An 18,857-nucleotide genomic window follows, 5' to 3' on the forward strand; every position below is an offset into this window, starting at 1 on the left:
ATGCTAAAATCAGAGTTAAAGTTTAGCACAGGTTTTAAACTGCGTGTTAAAAACAGGGGTCTCTGAGGGATGCAGGAAGCCAATGACATGCAAATAGACCAGGAATGAAGAAAAAAAAAAAAAGCATGCTAAATGGCTTTTATTGCTCACCGGTCATTTTCCGGGCCATTAACTCAAAACCCGTGCTAAAAAAGAACCAAATTCCAATCAGAGTGATTGAACCCTTGACCTCCTACCCAGTCACTTAAAAAAAACATAAAGTAATAAATTAAATAAATAAAAGTAGCCAGCTGAGTGCAACTCCTACCCTCCTACTTTCAAAGGGCCCACTGTGGCCTCCCTCCCACCCATATTCAAAAAATAAAACCGTTAGCTGGAGAGGAACTCCCACCTCCCAAATCCCCTTCCACCCATGTTGCATGCCTTCAAATAAAATAGCCCAGAGCCCTGCAAATGTGCCCCCACCCCCAGGGAGACCTGGGTAGAGCTGCTCCCTTACAGGCAGCAGATTGGTCCCTCCACTGCCAACTGTCAGTGAAAGGACCAATCCCCTTTCAGAATTCTGACAGCCCTTCTGAAAGGGGATTGGTCCTTTCACTGACAGTTGGCAGTGAAGGATCAATTGTTGCCAATGAGAGAGCAGGTAAGGTCTTCTCCAGCTGGGGTTCCCAGGTGGTGGGGGGGGATTTTTTTTTTTTTAAGTCAGGTGGGGAGGGTGGGATTTCTGCTTTGCTCTGGCTAATTTTATTTTATTTTATTTTTTTAAGGTGAGTGGGAGGTGGAGAGGATTTGCCCGGCCTGAGTGGGATTCGGTGGCATCCTCTCTCCCGCAGGAAGTTTAACTCCTGCCTCTGATCAAGCATTAATTTCTCATGCTAAAAAAAAAAGACCTGCTAGAGAGCAGCCTCCCCACTAGCACATCTCCTTGCATTGCAGGGTAATAGTTCAAAAACGTATTACTCTACAAATAGCATGGAGATGCGCTAATCTTGCCATGGCTTTTACTCTGGTTATACCATGAGGTTCTTTTCCCTGCTTAAACCCTATTACATACGTGAATCAGGTTAGTGCTGAAAAACCCATTCTAAAACAGGAGTGAAAAGTTGTGGCTTATTACATCGACCCTTTTCTGCCTAAATGATTACATTTAATTACTGGTTTTGGAAGGTGGCACTTCATTCGGTTTCAGAAATTAGTCTGTTTGGTGCCTGCTATAGAGTGTGTGTGTGTGTGTGTGTAATATATATAACTTTTTTAATTTAATAAATTGTCTTTTTACACATCTAATGGAATATTGAAAACAAGTCAAATCATTCCTCCATTAGACCTGTCCTAGAAGATGTGAACGTTTCAGCCCACATGTACGAAGCATTTTCCCCATCGATGCAGAACAGAAGGAACTCATTTAGTACCTCTGCTATGACAAGGAGGGGTCTGGCGGCACAACTTTTATTCCAGTGTGTGCTGTGATGGAAAGACAGGCGGATTCTGCTCTTCTATATGCAGATACAATGAGGGAAGCTAAAAAGGTCTCGCTGCCCACATGAACAATACCGTAGTAGTTGTGAGATACAAACACTGCCAAGGACCGGTCCGATACAGTGGAGAATTCTGGAGCCTGGACTGGAAGAAGAAAAGTGTTTTGTTTTTTCCCCCAGATTACATTTAGCCATGATTGTTGGCGATTTGAGAAATCAGTTTAATTTTCCTTGCAAAAGAAAATCAACAAAATTATTTTTCATGACGTTTGAGCTAAGACTAGTATAGTATATGATGATCAGACTAGTGTGCGGGAAAGTCAACTCTTCATGGAGATATCTGTTTATTGACTGATTGTTACCTATTTTATGATGGAAGAAGCCAAAAACCAAGGAGTGGATATTGAAGAAACCTCACACTGAGAAACATAAGTCAAAAAATGAAAATGCGACCTGTTTTATGATGACATGAAATATTGTTCTCGACAGTATGTGGCTCAGTTACTATAGCAGGGTTCTCTTCTGCAGTATTGGCCTGATCTATAAAAGGCTTTTCCCTCTGTGCATGTGAGAAGCCTTTTCCATAGAGTGATTTGGGTCCAGATTTAGAAGAGATGTGGGTTGTTAATTACAGAGGGAAAGACAACAATAGGTGTTTTCACTCCTCTTAAGGGTTCCACCTCAGGATTCTCCCAAAATTTGCTGGAGTCTTTAAATGGTGTCCATATTGTTCCCCTCTTACATTATTTCCTATAGCTTTTTGGGATGGCGTCCCTACAAGAGCAGCAACCCTTTTCTCATCTTTTTCCATGTTTTATAACGAACGCTTATACCTTTCTGTCTTTCAGAACAGCGACTTGCTCTGGACGGATTATCATCAGAAGCTGGTTGATCAGGCTCTTCTAACAATGGACACTTACTTGGGCCAGTTCCCAGACATCAAAGTATGGCATGGTTTCCTGTCTCAGGATCTTTAATCCAAATCAGATTAGTTGTCGTATGTACTTTACTGTAGAGCCCTGGTGCAGCCCATAGCTGGTGTTACCTGGGGGAATATCTTTGCTTTTGCCACAGCATGGAAGTAGCACATGCTGTAGGAGAGCAGGACTGGGGTCAGCACCTTGTCTGTAATCCTCATAGGTACCTAACTTTGGAGGTTTGTTTCTTGCTCACTGGCAGGTGATACTTCAGCAGAGCTGAAACACGTTTTGATATCACCAGTCATGGTCTGTGTTTTGTGGCCACTTAGTCCCTCTTGATGTATTGGCTGTCCATTATTGGAGTTTGATACATGGTTATATGATCCTGTCTGGGAAAATAACCATTTATTTTGTACTTTTCTTATCTGATGTCCTGCAGAAAGCCTTAGCCCATTCCCTCCTCTTGTGTTACCTTCTATCCTCCCTCAGACATGCTTCAAGCATCCTTTATCAGAAATACCAATCTTCTAGATTGAGCAGATCTTAAATACAATGAACTCTGTCTGAATGGACAGTCTGACTGTTGCTGTGTCACAGCTTCCAGATGGGTATTTCAGTTTGAATTAGAGCTGCCATCACCCCTCAGGTCAACTAAACAGGCTGATCCAGTCCTTGTTTTGCCCCATTGCATGCATGGAGTTTTAGATCTGCTTCTCTTAGGGACATCAATGGGGTAATTCAAACTGTAAAATCCATCTTTGTAGTGGGGTAAAGTCAGAACTGGATTGGCCTGTTCAGGTAATGTGGCAAACTAGGTGATGCGTATCGTACGGAATCATTTACAAATTTATAAATCCTAATTTAAGGGAGATATTTGAGTTTATATCTGAGGGCATTCCTGGCAGCCATTCTCTACTGACCCTAGGCCAGCTGAAGTGATGGCAACCAACACACCATAGGCCGTGTTTATCCACAGAGTCTGCTATCAGGGTTATGATTGTGTTTACAATTCTGTTTTTTAAAAATACATTTTAGAAAGTGTAAGCCATGGCGTGCTGAGCTATCCTTAACCATATAAACTTGTCAATAAAAAAAAAAAAATCGATTTGTCATGTTTTTTGAAAAATATTTGTGTTCTTCACAAATACTGCATTTGCTGCCAAGTATTTGTTGGGAAAAGTGTAATTTTTGATAAATTTGCTCATTTCAACATTGCCAAATCTTTTTAACTCAAAGGTCTACCTGTGACTTCTTGGAAATTCAGGATTTATTTTTAGAGTTAATGATAAATATATATTTTTCATTCTCCTGTTCCCCCTCCAAAAGTCTCGCATTGCTAAACGGGGCCGGAAACTCGTGGATTACGACAGCGCGAGACACCACTACGAATCCCTCCAAAATGCGAAAAAGAAGGATGAAGCTAAAATTGCCAAGGTAAGAAGCACCAGGCAGGAGGGTCCTGATGTGAGCTTCCAGAAACCCTCGCCTGCTTAGTTTTATTACAGGACATAGAGTTAACCTGTAGCAAGAATGTGACAATGGAAGCCCTGGGCCAAAAATACCCAGCTGTTTGTGTACATAGTTGTGTTATGAAGGTCACCCTTAGTCTCAGGGCTAAGTCCTCACAAAGTAATGCACAGCCCTGAGGGATGGATTCTCCAAGGGACCCAGGGCACAGGGGGAAATCCTTTTCTGCGACTGTGATCGTATTAGGCACCAGTCTGGTGAATGTAGGTGCCAAAGAATCAGAGTGAACACTCATGATATGTGTTTACTGTGTGACATCTTCAATAGTGATAAGCTGGCACCATACGCTATCCATTTCCAATATTAAATCCAGATGCCACTGTCAGGCTCTTGGAGGTCCCCCCTTCTAGGGTTTGGAAACTCAGCTCCCAGGGTACATTGGGAGTTTCCTCACTAAGGGCCTGATTTATTAAGGGTTTTTACCCATTGTGTGTCATTTTGGGAGGGGGGGGGAATCTTAGTAAATAAGCTCCTAAAATTCCTAGAGGATAAATCCATAAACTGCTATGATGGTAATTAATAAGCAATAGTAGCTTGTGATTTATCTAATGTTTGGGTACTTAGATACATGTGACTTGGATTGGCCGCTGTTGGCAACAGGATACTGGGCTTGATGGACCCTTTGTCTGTCCCAGTATGGCAGTTCTTATGTTCTAAGATCAGCACAGCAGAAACAAAACTGCATTTTTGCATTCCAGGGCAGGAAAGATGGCAGAGAACTTCCTCCAGAAACCAAAAAGACAAGCTCCCAAAAATCTCCAAAAAATTCACCAAAATGTCAGGTTACTGCAGTCCAACCACTGGATGTGAATTGGAAAAAAATTGGGTGTCTCTCTTCCTAGTATTCCCAGAGCTGGGTGCGTCCCTTCCTGAGCAGGACTAGGGACACCAGGAAAAATTTCCAGAATAAAAATCCAAAATGCCTTAAACCATCCCAAACTGAGATACACTTACAAGTCAGGATTTGGACTTAGAAAGACGCTGTCTCATTTGCTATTCTGTTTAACCAGAGGTGTAAGGTCCGGCCAAACTGGGAAATGAGAAAAAAAGTGAGATCTTCTCTCCTCAAAATCCTACTCTTACGTCCCACTTGCTGTTGAGCAGACAGGAGCCCACTACTGCAGCAACTACACAGGGAGTGTCCTAGCTAAGTGCTATGCTCCACTCCTAATTTCCCAAAGAGAGGGCTCTATATATAACTTGTATATTTTGCAGGAAATTTGATGTTATGTTTTCAGTACCTTTCAGTTCTGAAGGGTAAAGAACAAAACAAATATTTTGCTATCCAAAAATAGGTCAACCGAAGATAGCTGTAATAAATCTTTAAAATTACTTTAAAGATATTCTACAAATATATGTATATGCACAGCCACTCCAAAAGATAATCTAATTGTTAGTCTCATACTATGAGTGAAAAGGTCTTGGTCATTCCAAAAATTGTTAGAAAGCATTGTTTGCTTCATAATGTGTAAATCATCTTGAGCCAAAAAAACACTCTGAAAAATCAGAAATAATTCAGTCTTGTATCAATTGAAAAAGTGAGTACAAAAAAACAGCTTGAGTATGAAGATAGTCCATCTACAGCCTATACTGATCTTTCAGATGTTAGAAAGTCCTTTAATATGCAAAAAAAACTTTATTCACTGAGCACTAGGCTCTGCCGAGGACAAATGTTAGGCAAGGTGAAAAAACCTGCAGAACCCCTTTGTTCCTTTCACCATAAGCAGTGCAAGGCTTACAAGAGTGTTCCTGTCAGCTCAGAAATGAAGGGCTCATTATTCAGTTAAGTCAAGTCCAAGCCCCCTGCAAAGGACCTTTTGTTTTGCAGATCACCGGCTTCCTCCAGGGGATGTAACAGTAAATAGAAACCAACAAAAGGTGCTAATCGCTGACAACAGAAATGGATATCAACGCCACTTATCTTTCTGTAGATGAAAGGAACTAGTGTAATAGTGTGGAAACTTGTAGAAATGTCATTTCTCTTCTAAAAAAAAACCAAACAGAGTCCTAGCTTCACGCCTTGCCAGCTATTCTTAATCTGTCTCTTAAGACTTTGATGTATAGACGGAAGATGAACTATCTTCATACTCTTAAGCTTTTTTTTTTTTTTTTTTTGTACTCACTTTTTGAATTCTTTCAGATTTCTCAGAGTGTTTGCTTCTTGGTTCTGGATGATTCTGCATTGTGAAGCAGCCAATGCTGCCTGAACTAATTTTTGGAACGATTGAGCCCTTTAGTAAGAGACTCTAACATAATTAGATTATTTTTTGGAGTGGTTGTGGATATCCGTGGGGCCAATGCAATAAATGTGTGCAGAAAATGGGCACTCACTGTTGAGCGCCCATTTTTCTAACCTGCGCCCAGCCACCTTTCCTGGGCCTGCGATCCAATATTTAATTGAGGGGTCTGCTAACAAAGAGGTGCTAGAGACAAATATGCCTGGGCCGTGTATCTTGTGTGTGTATTGGGCGTCCAGAATTTTTTTTTTCCCAAAGATTTGTTTGTTTTTTTTTAACTAAATGCTGCTTTATATATTTCCTCCTACTTAGTATATCAACCATACTTTTAGGAGGAATCACAGAAAGCAGGGTTTTTCTTTTTTTTTCAATGCATCCTTGAGCGTGGCATAAAATTTGCTGCATTGCAAGGGTGCATTGGCTGCACAGAAAATTTATTGGATCGCGAGGATTAGCTAAGAGCCTCATCTACATGAATTTCCATGTGATGAGCACGGCTAGCTACGTGGTGATTTGGATGCGCGTTTTGGATGTGCTAATCTTTATATTGGATCGTGGAGTATGGACGCATGTCCAAAACGCACGTCCAATCGAGTGTTAAGCCGTGCGCAGCGACTAGCAAATGGTATTGCATTGGCCCTTGTGTGCTTTGGAAAAAAAAATCTTTAAGATATTCTACAGATTTATTACAGCTGTCTATATGACTGTATATATATTGATATAAAATCCCAGCACCGGTTCCAATTGTAGCAGGGGGAAAAGGTGAAATGCCCATTCTCTGGCGAGACTGTGAAATTGGTCTTGTTTTGGCCCCTGTTTGCTGCATCTGAAACTGTTTTACATTTCCTCTGACTTGATTAGGGAGTCGCACATCACGGCTCCTTCCAGTACACATGCACCCTGAGTCTGGTCGTTGTGTAGTGGGTTTATTTATCGTATTAGGGTTGCCAATTGTCCAGTTTTGGACCAGACAGCTAGGTTTTCAGGTGTCCTGTACAGTGTCCAGTCACAAGTACCAACTGGACACTAAATGTCCAGTTTTGCAGGTGGATCCTCCTTTTTCCTACAGCCTCTTAGAGGAAAAGAGAGGCAAGTCGAAGCCTATCGGAGGAGAGCTGTGCTGTATCCCCGCCTCCTTTCCCATGCTGTGATTGGACAGCACAGGGAGAGGAGGTGGTGCACAGAACAGCCCTCAGCTCCCAGTGGTTCTGCAGGTACATAGATATGCTGTTTAGGCAGTTCACTAGCAGGATCTAACATTTATGCAAATGAGGGAGTACCAATTTCCCCACTCCATCCCCCCGGTCCTCAAGTGTCCAGTCCTGGTCTATGGAAGAGTTGGCAACCCTATTTAGAAACTGCTTATACACCATACTCTGTAGCCTTTCCCCCATCCCCATCGGAGCTGTGAATACTGTATCTCCAGCCCCGGCCAGCCTGGGGAGCAGAAAAGACTTGGGCGTCAAAGCTACTGGATCACCAGGCTGGCCTGATGTGTAAACTTCAGAAACGCTGCTCACTACAGAAAGGGTGCATCTTTCTCTTGACACTATGATCTTCTATTGTGAAAACACTGCCACTAATAACTGCATTGCAAGGTGTGACCTGCTCTGTTGTGTGCATCCCAGTGAACAGCCAAGGGTACCTGCCAAAGATGCATCCTTTGGGGGAAGGGCCCCAGAAGTGCTGTAGCTAACCATTCTTGTGTGTTGTACTTTGCAGCTGGCCTGTTCATAATCAGTGATGCTGTTCATGTGGGAATCTATTTAATACTTTGGCTTGATGCTTCACGGCACTCTTGACTGATTTCTCCTTTCTTTTTGCCCTGTTGTCTGGTCCTGGCTTGGAGTTCTCTCACTGGGAAAGGTTTTCTACGCTTTCTCTCTCTGTCTAATGTTGTCTTGTTCTTTTTGACAATGCTTACAGCCTGTGTCACTGCTGGAGAAAGCTGCTCCTCAGTGGTGCCAAGGGAAACTCCAGGCTCATCTTGTTGCACAAACTAATCTGCTCCGAAACCAGGTGATTGCTGGTTCTAACCCTGACCTAGATCCTTGCTTTAGCTTTAGCCCTAACCTTCCCCTAGCTTTAAGCGAACGCCCAACTCTGCATGCGCTTGTGTGATTCTAGTGCTGCACTGCTAGTGTCGCTGGTGCTAGGATTCGGTAGCAGTGTTCTCTCCGAGCATCCCCGCAGCAGGATTCTGTGTACCCGAGCCATGTTCTGAGTTTGGACTTGTCTCGGAAAACGCAGACAAGGATCATGTTGCATGTGGCCAACTTTGGCTGTCCTCAATGATTTTGGATGTTTTCAAGGTGGAGAGCGAGTAACTTGCTGTTCACCATCTGTCTATAGTTTCCAGGAGCTGCAAAGCGGTTGTGAAACCCTGGTGGAGAAGGGAGCCAGGAAGAATAGAGATTTTTTTTTTTTTTTTAACATATTTGATCAGTAAACATTTAAAAGATTTGTGTGAGGTTCGAGTTGGTTTAGCCTCATGTAAACTTTCTAAAGTCTGCTACATTCACAAACAGTATGAGCTGAAAGATGTGGAGGGCTGGGGGCTCTTATTGTGGTAATTTAATTAGCATAATCTGTGGCTGAAAAGCAGAATGGCAGGGTCCTTTTCCCTCCCTTTTTAATTTGGAGGACTCTCTGCTGTCTTCCCTAGCCTTTGTTAGAGGGGTTGGGGACAGAGACCTTGGGGGGGGGGGGGGGGGGGTGGGCCCATGTAGTGTGGTCTGAGATTTCTCATTGCAGCCACAGTAAGACACAAAGTGAAACAGAGAGCTCACATTGGCCTTCTGTGATAATATTCATAACGGCTTCAGACCCCCTAATGCCTTGTTGCCAGTATAGTGCTTTGCTGGGCACTTGTGGCGATGCCTGGTACATGGCGGTAACACGATGCCTTGATGCTGGAGTGAACACTGCTGCTGGGGATTTTGTGGGGGGAATGTCACACTTATCACTACCTTGCATAGACAAACACCCTGCATGTGGCTTTGTGTTTCTCATGCTTCCAAAATGGTAGAAAGGGGGAAGGGAGGGGGGAAGTAGATTTCAACAAATGACTTGATCGGAAAGACATTTGGCTGTCTTAAATCTCAGTCCTGCAAACTTGTTTTCCATGTTGTGCTTAAATTCTGGAGCCTAGAAATTTTGGCATGAATGGAAAGCAGAGTGGGGGATGTTGTAGAAGAAGATGGGAGCAACGAGGAGCAGAAAATGAATCCGACGCTCCATTACATATATTCCGTTTTCTTGGGAGGGGTTGCACTTTGTGTGTATTGATCAGAAAATTTCATAATTTACAGATCTGGGACAGGAAAACAACTGAGAGCCAAGATTACATATACTTTGCTGAAAAATCTGACTTTTGTTAAATATATGCACTGTATACATGTGACATTTCCCCTTTTAATGTAAACAGCTGCTTGTGCCTGCCTTCCTGTTATGTTTGTGACAGATGGCTAACAATGTGATTCCTTGATGCTTGTCCGGTGCATGTGGGGTGGGGGTGGACGTTCCTCATTGGGAGTGGGTTGTGGAGGGCTGGCCAGGGCTGTCAGTACTGTTAAGGCAAGGACATATCTCAAACCTTTACATTAAGTGGTGTCACCCCAAGACCAGAGTAGGGAAATGAGCACTTCTTCCTATCACATCCTTGCATTTTCCAGTCGGTCGTAATCTGGTTCAAATAAGAATCAGACTTTTTTTATGCTACACTTGGATTTGCCAGATTTGGCTTGACTTGAATTTTTAAGAGCCAGCTGTTTTGATTTTGCTAGATTCAGCAGGTAGTGGGTGGCAGGAAGGTCTCTTCTGGTTCATGTGTCTTCCTTTACCTGACATGACTTTTTTGGTAGGAGTCTTACATCAATAAAATATCAGAGAATATCTGAATTAGTCACTCTCATCCCAGCTCACATAGTTTACCAAAGCTAAATTAGTTGGGCAGATAGGCAGACTTAGGCCATCCGGACGTTTTCTGTTTCTATGATCAAGCTTTGAGATGGGATTGGGTTGACTTGACTGTAACTGGGATTGTAACTGGGATTGTGTGGATTGAGCCAGTCTGATAGAATTTGACTCCAATATGAGCCTGTTCTCATCCAGCCATAGTCGTAAGCATCTCCTGATCAGAGTAGTGCTTTTGGCAAGCCCTATCATGCTGTTGTCATGGAGTTAAATGCCAGGATATGAAAATGATCTTGAGGCACTTGGGAGAGGGAAAGAAAATGTTTTGACCTTCAGAGAACTTTTTTGCTAAAGGTGAATACCTCTTCTTTCTGACAAGATACTTGGGACACCTCCAAGTCCTGTTACAAAAAAGGCTTAGCATGCAGCAGTTTCAGAGCAACTTAACTCTCCCACAGACACAGCTGATGACAGGGCAGCCCAGAGACCATGTCTGCCCCTAACAGTGTGGCATGAAAAACTCATCAGAAGTACTGCTTGGGGTCAAGTGTGGAACGTGCTGTTCTTCATAAGCGTCTGCTGCTTGCAGAAAGTTTTACGGTTTTCCTTAAATACTTCCATCTTCAGGGCTGATTCAGACACTTTACTGGACGCCTGTCCTGCAAGGAATAAATGAAATAGGAAAGAAAGGACCAACTTAGACCATCAGATACTAGTTTGGGCCCCTTCTGGTGAATAACTGCCTCCCACTAGGTACACACCCATTGCCAAAATCTGAATAAGAGAAGTGGGGGCTAGTGTGCCAGAAAACATACGTTGGTAAGGAGATAAAAAGTGGAGCTCTGTTGGAGGGCCTGTGCTGTAACCTCTCTGCTCCGTATGGGTGATAACATTCTGCTGTGTCTGATTTTAAGGCGGAGGAAGAGTTATTAAAAACCCAGAAAGTGTTTGAAGAAATGAATGCTGATCTACAAGAGGAGCTGCCCTCGCTATGGAATAGGTAAATGGGAATGGGAGACTGAGAACAGTTTGTTTGTGAAGGGTGAAATAATGTTACATGTTGGAGACAGTTCTTAAAAGTGCAGTTACTCTTGAGGAGAGATTCTGTGCTTTTTTGACTGGTTTTACTAAATCTGTTCACTTTGTGATTCTGTTATGAGCATGTAATTGGTACTGTCTGCAACTTTATATCTCCTGCAGCAGCTTAGCATGCAAGTCGAATCCCACAGATCCTGATAGGATATGGCTGCTCCCTTGGTACTAAAACAGCAGCCCTAAAGATTCAAACTTTGCCAACCAGCCCAAAAGAGGTCTCTGTATGTGGAGTTTTTCCTGCAATGTTATGCCACATGAAGCTGCTCAGGCTTCATAGAAGTAGACAACTGTGTGCCAACAGACATATGCATTGCTTCATATCTCCGTGGGGAGCAGTGACCGAGGAATTGTAAAAGTACTTGGGTGGGGGGTCTTCTGAATGATAACAGTACTCTGCATTATTTGAATTTTGTTGGGTTATCTCCATGATGCTCACCTAACCATCCTGTAGCCAGCCAGTCTACCTTCTAACCGCTAAGGTGACACTGAAGGGGGATGGAACGCTATGAGGAAGCAAATGATAGATTATGGTGGGCAATATCCTGTGGGTATGGAAGGAACATATTTCTTACATATTGAAAGAATATATAGCACTATATTTATTTATTTAACATTTTTATATACTGAAATTCATGTAGCAAAGTTACATATCATTTTGGTTTACATTATAACAGAAACAAGCATGTAAGAATGCGATTACATAAGAGCTAAGTGTCCTTTTAGGCCATGTCAACACTATCAACTTTTGTAAGCCTGAAAGGCTGTGCTAATGGGTGATTCTTAGATAATTCAGCAACTAGTATGGGTGAGTCTAATCTTTTTTTAGTTTGGTGTAAGTACCATGTACATATGTACTCGCTGTTTTGAGTAGAAATGGTTTGATTTGTGGTAGATAGCACAAGACGGACAATGCGGACACAGCATTCTGATTCTTCTGTTCACCTGTGACTTAACGCCTGCTGTATCTCTTCATTTGGCAGCCGTGTTGGGTTCTATGTCAACACATTCCAGAGTATAGCAGTGCTAGAAGAGAATTTCCATAAGGAAATGGGTAAGGTAAGTGTGAGGCATCATTCCCTTCAGCTGAAGCATGGAAAGTTCCCGCAGTTTGCTTCCTGAAGAGTTGATTGTTGATTTGAATCCACTTCTGCTCTGCTGGTATATCACCAGCAAAACTGCAATACATGGATTTGCACATTTTCATACAAAGGAAAATAAATGAGTGCCCTGGGAATTTATGAACTAAGATGAACACAGTGCACCTGTAGTAACAAAAGCCAAAAATCCACAAGCTGTGCATCAATGATCAAATTCAGGAAATCTGTTTTGTGTAAAAAGGACAAGCACATTTATGATTTATCAAACTCTGATTCATATTATTGTTGTTGTGATTTATATAATGCTAACATTAATCTTTAAATCTCAAGGTACCTTCAGCAGAGTGAAATTTACAGCAATTGGCATGCTTTTATTTTCATCCATAAACAACCCACAACTTGTGCCTGTGATTTCCATGGTCTTTGTTCATGTTGCACATCAGTGATTGATTTATTTATTTAAAATCTTTTCTATACTGTCATTAAGTTATATACCATCACAACGGGTTATATACAGGCACATAAATTAAAATTGGTAAATGTATACGGTAGTACATTCTAAGAAGTGCCAGTAGATACGGTTACATCATGTCGTAAAAAATGTTATTTGTTGAATGAGGTAAATCTTGACCATATATACATGTAAGTTACTTATTTACAGGTATAATTCTCGTGCTCTGTTTAATTCTATTAAGTTAGCCGTGAGAGAAACTAGTAAGTTACTACAACGGTGCTGTGTGCTGGTGATCTTCTGCCTGATCCTGTATACTTTCTATTCTCCTTTCTCTTTGTAAAAAGCTTGTTTAAAAAGCCAGGTTTTTAAACTTTTTTTTGAAGGTTTTGAGGTCTTTTTGTAATCTGACCTCTAGCGGCATTGTGTTCCACGGTGTAGGACCTGCTAATGATAATCAGGCCGAGTACAGTGCGCTCCGGTGGAGCGCACTGTTAACCCGCGTTTGGACGCGCGTTTTCGACACGCTAGCTTTACCCTTTATTCAGCCGCCGCTCCTGTCAAAAAAGTGGTGCTAGGGACGCACTAGGGTCCCTAGCGCCTCTTTTTACCATGGGCCCTCATTTAAATACTGAATCACGCGCACAGGAGAGCGGGTGCTCGCCTGCTCTCCCACAACTTTTACTGAATCTGCCTGAATGATAGGTGACATTCCTTTGGCCAACACTTCATAAGAGTTTAAGTGTTATAATCCTCCAATCATACTATCACACAGGGAGGGCAAGTCTTCAAAAGTCAGTTACCTGTGTAAATGGATGTTTAACCAGGTAAAAGGGCTTTTTGAAAACTGGCCATCCTGATTGCAGATAAAAGTACCAACACTGACCAGCATTTTTGTGGAGGTGTTCCCAGGGTGAGGTTAGGCCAGTGGAGTGGCATTTTTTGCCAGAAAAAGTACCTGCAGAAAAAAGCTGGTGCAAATCTCTGCGGGTACATCTTGCTTTGGGCAGCTTTCAAAGAGAAAGCGTATTTGTGCGACCTCAGTGAGAAGTGAAATCCGTGAGTAAAAGGACCTGAAGACTTTGCATCTGCCTGCATTCTTTTGAAAATGACCCCCATAACAAGGACAATTTTGTAAGGCATTCCTTGGGCCGATTGTCCTGGTTGTATCTCCCAGTGATTAAAGGTCTGTGTAGGCCTTTCCCAGTGCATACTTCTAATTGGCCTAAAGAGGCAGTCCCATCTGTGGGTTTCAGTCGGCAGAGGAAAACTGTGTTTCTACACCCCCCTCCTCCCCCAGCTCAGCCACCTGCACAAATACCAAGTCATAATGTACGCGTGTGCTTGTAAGCAATTCAGCTGCAAGGTCTGGTTGTTTGTCTTTATATGTACTTTTTTTTTTTTTTTTTTCTAATGTCTTTTTTATTAAGTTGAAATGCATACATAGTTTAATGTGCGTATTGTATAAACAGTAACAGTAGCATAACAAACTATTTTAGAGAGGCATTGAATTACAGAAAAGAGTCATTAAGTGTTGCCAGCCCAATGTGAAAGCTGAACCTTCTCTGAGCCAACTTCTTTTTTTTTTTTTTTTTTTTTTTATTTTTATTTTACCCTTCCCCTCTTCCCCCTTCATTTAGCTATCCCTCCCCTCCCACCCCGTCCTGCTGGTATGTTGCTAGTCTGTTTTATAGGCTATGTTTATGACTCTATTTAAACTGTATTTAGACTCTATGTAGACTGTATTGCGACTGTCTTTAAATTCCAGTTATTTATACTATGATCTGTTACAGTGTGATATTGCCTCTGCACGTGTACCCCCTCAAAGTACAGCAGTGAGCAAATGGTAACATAGTGGTAAACAGGAAGAAACAAGTAAAAAGATAGATATAGAGATAGGAGTACGCTCTATCATTTACATTAGACTGTGGTTAGTACCTACTTCTTTGTAGCTTAGCAGTTAGGCCAAGAAAGTCCTAAACATTTGTTGAATCTCCGTGGTATGGCTTTGTATATATGGGGTCCATATCTCCCTTGTGATTTTCCAACGAAGTCCATGAGCTGGGTTAATTGTCTTGCTTTCGAAAATAGCCATTTTCAACATCTTGTTAGTCCAGTGTTGAAATTCCGGGGCTTTCTCAGATAGCCATTGGGATAGTATAGTCTGTTTAGCTAACAGGGCAGCCTTGCACAGAAATAGTTTTTGTGAATTTCCAGATCTTGAGTGGTCCACCACAAACTGCCCCAACAACCATAACTTGGGGTCTGCCGAAATAGAGTGAGGATACAGAGTAGAACATAAAGCTATAACTTTTGACCAGAAGGAACATATCACTGGACAATACCAAAAACAGTGGAGGTAATCTCCCCCAGATATTTTACATTTAAGACAAAGTGCTGATTGACATATTTTCATCTTAAAAGCAGTGGCAGGATCGTAGTAAAGTTGCCAAATGAATTTAAATAGTAATTCTCTATGGTTTGCATTAACAGACACCTTGTGAATGTGTCGTATGTATTGTTTAACATCATGTTCTGAGAGGTCAAATTGTGGATAGTGTGCCCATCGTGCTACAATCTCCGAATAAAGTTTATTTGGTATATTGTCCCTAAACATTTTAGCATAGTGCGAACAAGATATCTTACCTAAGCGTGTATTTGAGAAAATGCTTGCTAACTTGGTAAGGTGATTTTCAGGGAAAGTATGCAAATTCCAAGTAATCACATAATGTCTAAGTTGCAAATAAGCATAAAAGTCTCTGCTGGATAATTGGTACCTATTCTGTAATTCCTGAAAAGTGTATAGAGCCGCTGGTGAGTGCGTGAGAATCTGACTGATGGTAACTAACCCCTTCTGTGCCCATTGACGAAATATTGCTGAATCTGATCCGGGAGCAAATTGGGGGTTTCCCTGAATGGTTAATAAGGGGGTAAGTGTGGACCTTAGCCCGAAGAGCTTGCACACAAATTTCCATGCTAGTCTTCCAGATTCCAAAATCATGTAATTCCTAAGTTCGCTAGGTACTGAGGAGGGTGGTATCTGAATTAAAGTAGCCAGATCATAGCCCTGGAACCAAGTCTGTAGATGGGTATCTTTATATGTACTTTTAATTATGTGTGCCATATTGAAATCCAAGTGCATTGGAAATGGCAGACCAGAAATGTTTTTAAATTAATAAATAAGGTCTGCGTAAACTGTGTAACCCTACAGGTTATTGAAAATTGCCTCTTATAATCTTTCCAACCAGCTCCCATTGAGTAATGGCCATATTGATTTTTTTTTTGCTGGTACATCTCCTTCAAGTGTTGCTGTCATTTGTTTAAACTTCCCACAGTTCTGTGCCATAGGGTTACACAAATATGTGCTCAGTAAAACTAAAGTGGACACATATTGCTCCAGGGTCTCAGCTTGTGCATGGAATTCATCACCGTTCAACCAATTTAGTTTCCTGGATTCCACTCTCGGTCACGGTTCTTCAGAGACTGGTGTCGACGTTCCTCCCTGCCTTGAACACCTTTTTTTTGTGAACAGGCTGGCTATGAATTGAGCTAACTAAATGAATGACGACATGCAGGTCCGAGAGAAGCATATACGGTATGTGAACCGTGTAAGCGCGTGTGCCACAAGGAACTGCTTATCCAGGGCTTTTTGTTCAGCCGGGAAATGAGCTGATCCCGTGGAACAGAAGGAATCTGTTGAGAGGAACATGTCCTTCTAAGAACACCACTGTTCTTGAAATAATTTATAATCTCCAAAGATTTTATTGCGTGTTGGACACAAGGGTAGCGGGCGCACACAAAGGAGAAACTTGTGGAGAGTAGCGGTCATCGTCCAAGCTGCAGCACAAGCGACTGCCCATTCATGCATCACTTTCAGGGAGTCCAAATACTTGTAAAGGACAAAACCTCTAAAGCCAAGGTAAAAGTAAATTTTTTGATCCCTCATCTAATGTTTGAATCCAAGAGAAACAATATAGCAACAATACAGAAAACAGCAAGGCAACGGAACTGTTAATTATTTCCCACTGAACAGAAGATGAGAACTCAGTTATCCTGAAAGCAGAGTTAACTCTAGGCTGAAACAGGGCCTGGTTCTTTACCATGCCAGATATGTCTACCCTTCTCCCTCTCTCTGCTAAACTTTCTCCCTCCACCTTTGCTCGTCCCTCTATCTCCCCTTGCTAAAGGCTCTCTCTCCTCTTCCTCGCCACTCTTTTCCTTCCCCCTTTGCTCGCCCCTTCCCTTTCTTTCCTGACCACTTGCATGCCTCTCACCACCATATCTCCCTTCCAGTTCTCTTCTCTCCCAGTAGCATCAGCCCCAGGAGCTGTATCTCCTACCTCTTGTGCCTAAATGGTTCCTTGGAGAAGAATGAGACAATCAGTTGCAGGGAAGCAGCAGGTTTAGTTAGCCGCTGCAGTCCCGTGGCTTGCCTGCTGGAGTTGACTTTTCTCTCACACACTTGGTGTTGAGATGATAAGCAGCTGCAACAGGGAAGAGAGGCAAAACTTCTGCTACTTCCTGTCAAGGACGGTGGTCCCAAAGTGATGACTTTGTCTCTCCTCCTTTTCCACTCGCTAGTGACCCCACATTGGTCACTCTCTTTAAGACTGCATAGGTGCTGCGACTGCTGTAAGGTCCGATGTGACTTTCACCATTTTGCCACAGCTGAAAGATGGCCCTGATGGAAAGTTTGCAGCTATAAGCGTCAGCTAGCCTTCTAAAGGTATTCTGCATACCCAACTGCTTAGCTTATTTGTTTGTAACTAACTCAGCATTAGGAAAAGTTGCATTCTGTTGAAGAGACTGAAGTTTCAAAGACCGATGGATTCCTTTAATGCTGAGGCTTTAAAAGAAACAAACAAAAAAAAATAGCATCAGAGATCCATAAGGAACTGTGGTTTGCTTTCAGTTCAGTACCATGGGTACAGCAGCAGAGACCCACAAGGCATTACTCGTCAATCTACATCAGTGTTGACTTTAAGTTACAGCATCAAAGTAACTGACTTCAGATCATTTGACGATGAGAGATTTTACAGAAATCCATGTAGACAGAGAGAAATGGTAGTCTGACCGATTACATTATATGAATTATAGATAAATTGGATCTGTAATCAGATAAGGAATGATTCCTGGTTTGGCGCTCTAGTTGCCTCCAGCTTTGCTCGTCTGGCTTATGATGGCGCCTGTACCCCTTGACAGACTTGTCTCCGGCAGTTCATCTCTTATTTGGTAGTGGGATCAGAGTTGCTATGGTTTCATCAATGTATGGACCAGGCTGAGGGACCCATATCTCGAAGTAAGCAATAGAAGTGTTGGTGACTGAGTGCATGCTCATGGATTTTTCCTTCTGTCTAGATCAATCAGAACCTGAATGATGTCATGGTGAATCTAGAAAAGCAGCATGGAAGCCCGGCATCCAATGCCTTCCCTATCAAAGCACAGCCCAGGTTAGTCCATGGATTGAGAGCCTCAGGATGATGCAGAGTCACATGGGGGAGCTGGGAGTGGCTGTAGATGGAATCTTGACTTTTACAAACTTGTGTCCTATTTTTCCCATTTCTTTCCTTCTCTTCCTAAACTTCCATTCTTTTTGGAGTTCAGGAGTTGGGGATGTGGTTAGGAGCAGGGAGGTTTGGGTATTCTTATTTGTGTGTATAAGTATTGAGACATAGGGAGGGTAATCTGCAGGTAAAAGTTTCACATGCAAAACTGGTCCCTTAGAAAAATGCCCGCCTGATAAGCAGGTTAAATGTTACGTGTGGTTTTTTTTTAGTTCACCTGGACTGAGCGAAGGCATAAGGCATTCCTGGAAGTAGGGGAGAGACAGAATTGTGGACTTACTAACTTGCATGAATTTTAAAATCCAAATAGTATGTCCATTTTTGGTTAAAAATGTGTGCAGATGATTTAGCAGGTGCAAATATGTGCAGGTAGATTCGATGGGCTTCTTTTTGAAAATGGACCTCTTGTGCGCTACTCCTGCTTTGAAAAAGAACTCCCACAATCGACAGCCAGGGAAGTGCATCTTTGTAAATGGCTCGGAGTGTGATTTCTGCTGATAGCGTGCATTCTTTTGATCCTAGCTCTACCATTTTGAGAGGAAAGATGTAAAAACATTGATTAGGTTGGGTCCG

General features: G+C 42.3%; 1 protein-coding gene across 8 annotated transcripts in view; it reads left to right on the forward strand.

Moving 5' to 3' along the window:
• Positions 1-18,857, forward strand: part of BIN1 (bridging integrator 1) — a 288,905-nt gene that overhangs the window by 211,039 nt on the left and 59,009 nt on the right. For 6 of the 8 annotated variants that reach the window (XM_029605136.1, XM_029605137.1, XM_029605139.1 and 3 more), the window contains exons 5-10: positions 2,327-2,422; positions 3,725-3,832; positions 8,089-8,181; positions 10,992-11,077; positions 12,153-12,228; positions 18,079-18,170. In XM_029605136.1, the coding sequence (XP_029460996.1) occupies positions 2,327-2,422; positions 3,725-3,832; positions 8,089-8,181; positions 10,992-11,077; positions 12,153-12,228; positions 18,079-18,170 (551 nt within the window). The remainder of the gene's footprint in view (positions 1-2,326; positions 2,423-3,724; positions 3,833-8,088; positions 8,182-10,991; positions 11,078-12,152; positions 12,229-18,078; positions 18,171-18,857) is intronic. The other 2 variants (XM_029605138.1, XM_029605142.1) reach the window with 1 other exon arrangement.

Source organism: Rhinatrema bivittatum, chromosome 6 (assembly GCF_901001135.1).
Source record: "Rhinatrema bivittatum chromosome 6, aRhiBiv1.1, whole genome shotgun sequence".
Lineage (NCBI taxonomy): Eukaryota > Metazoa > Chordata > Amphibia > Gymnophiona > Rhinatrematidae > Rhinatrema > Rhinatrema bivittatum.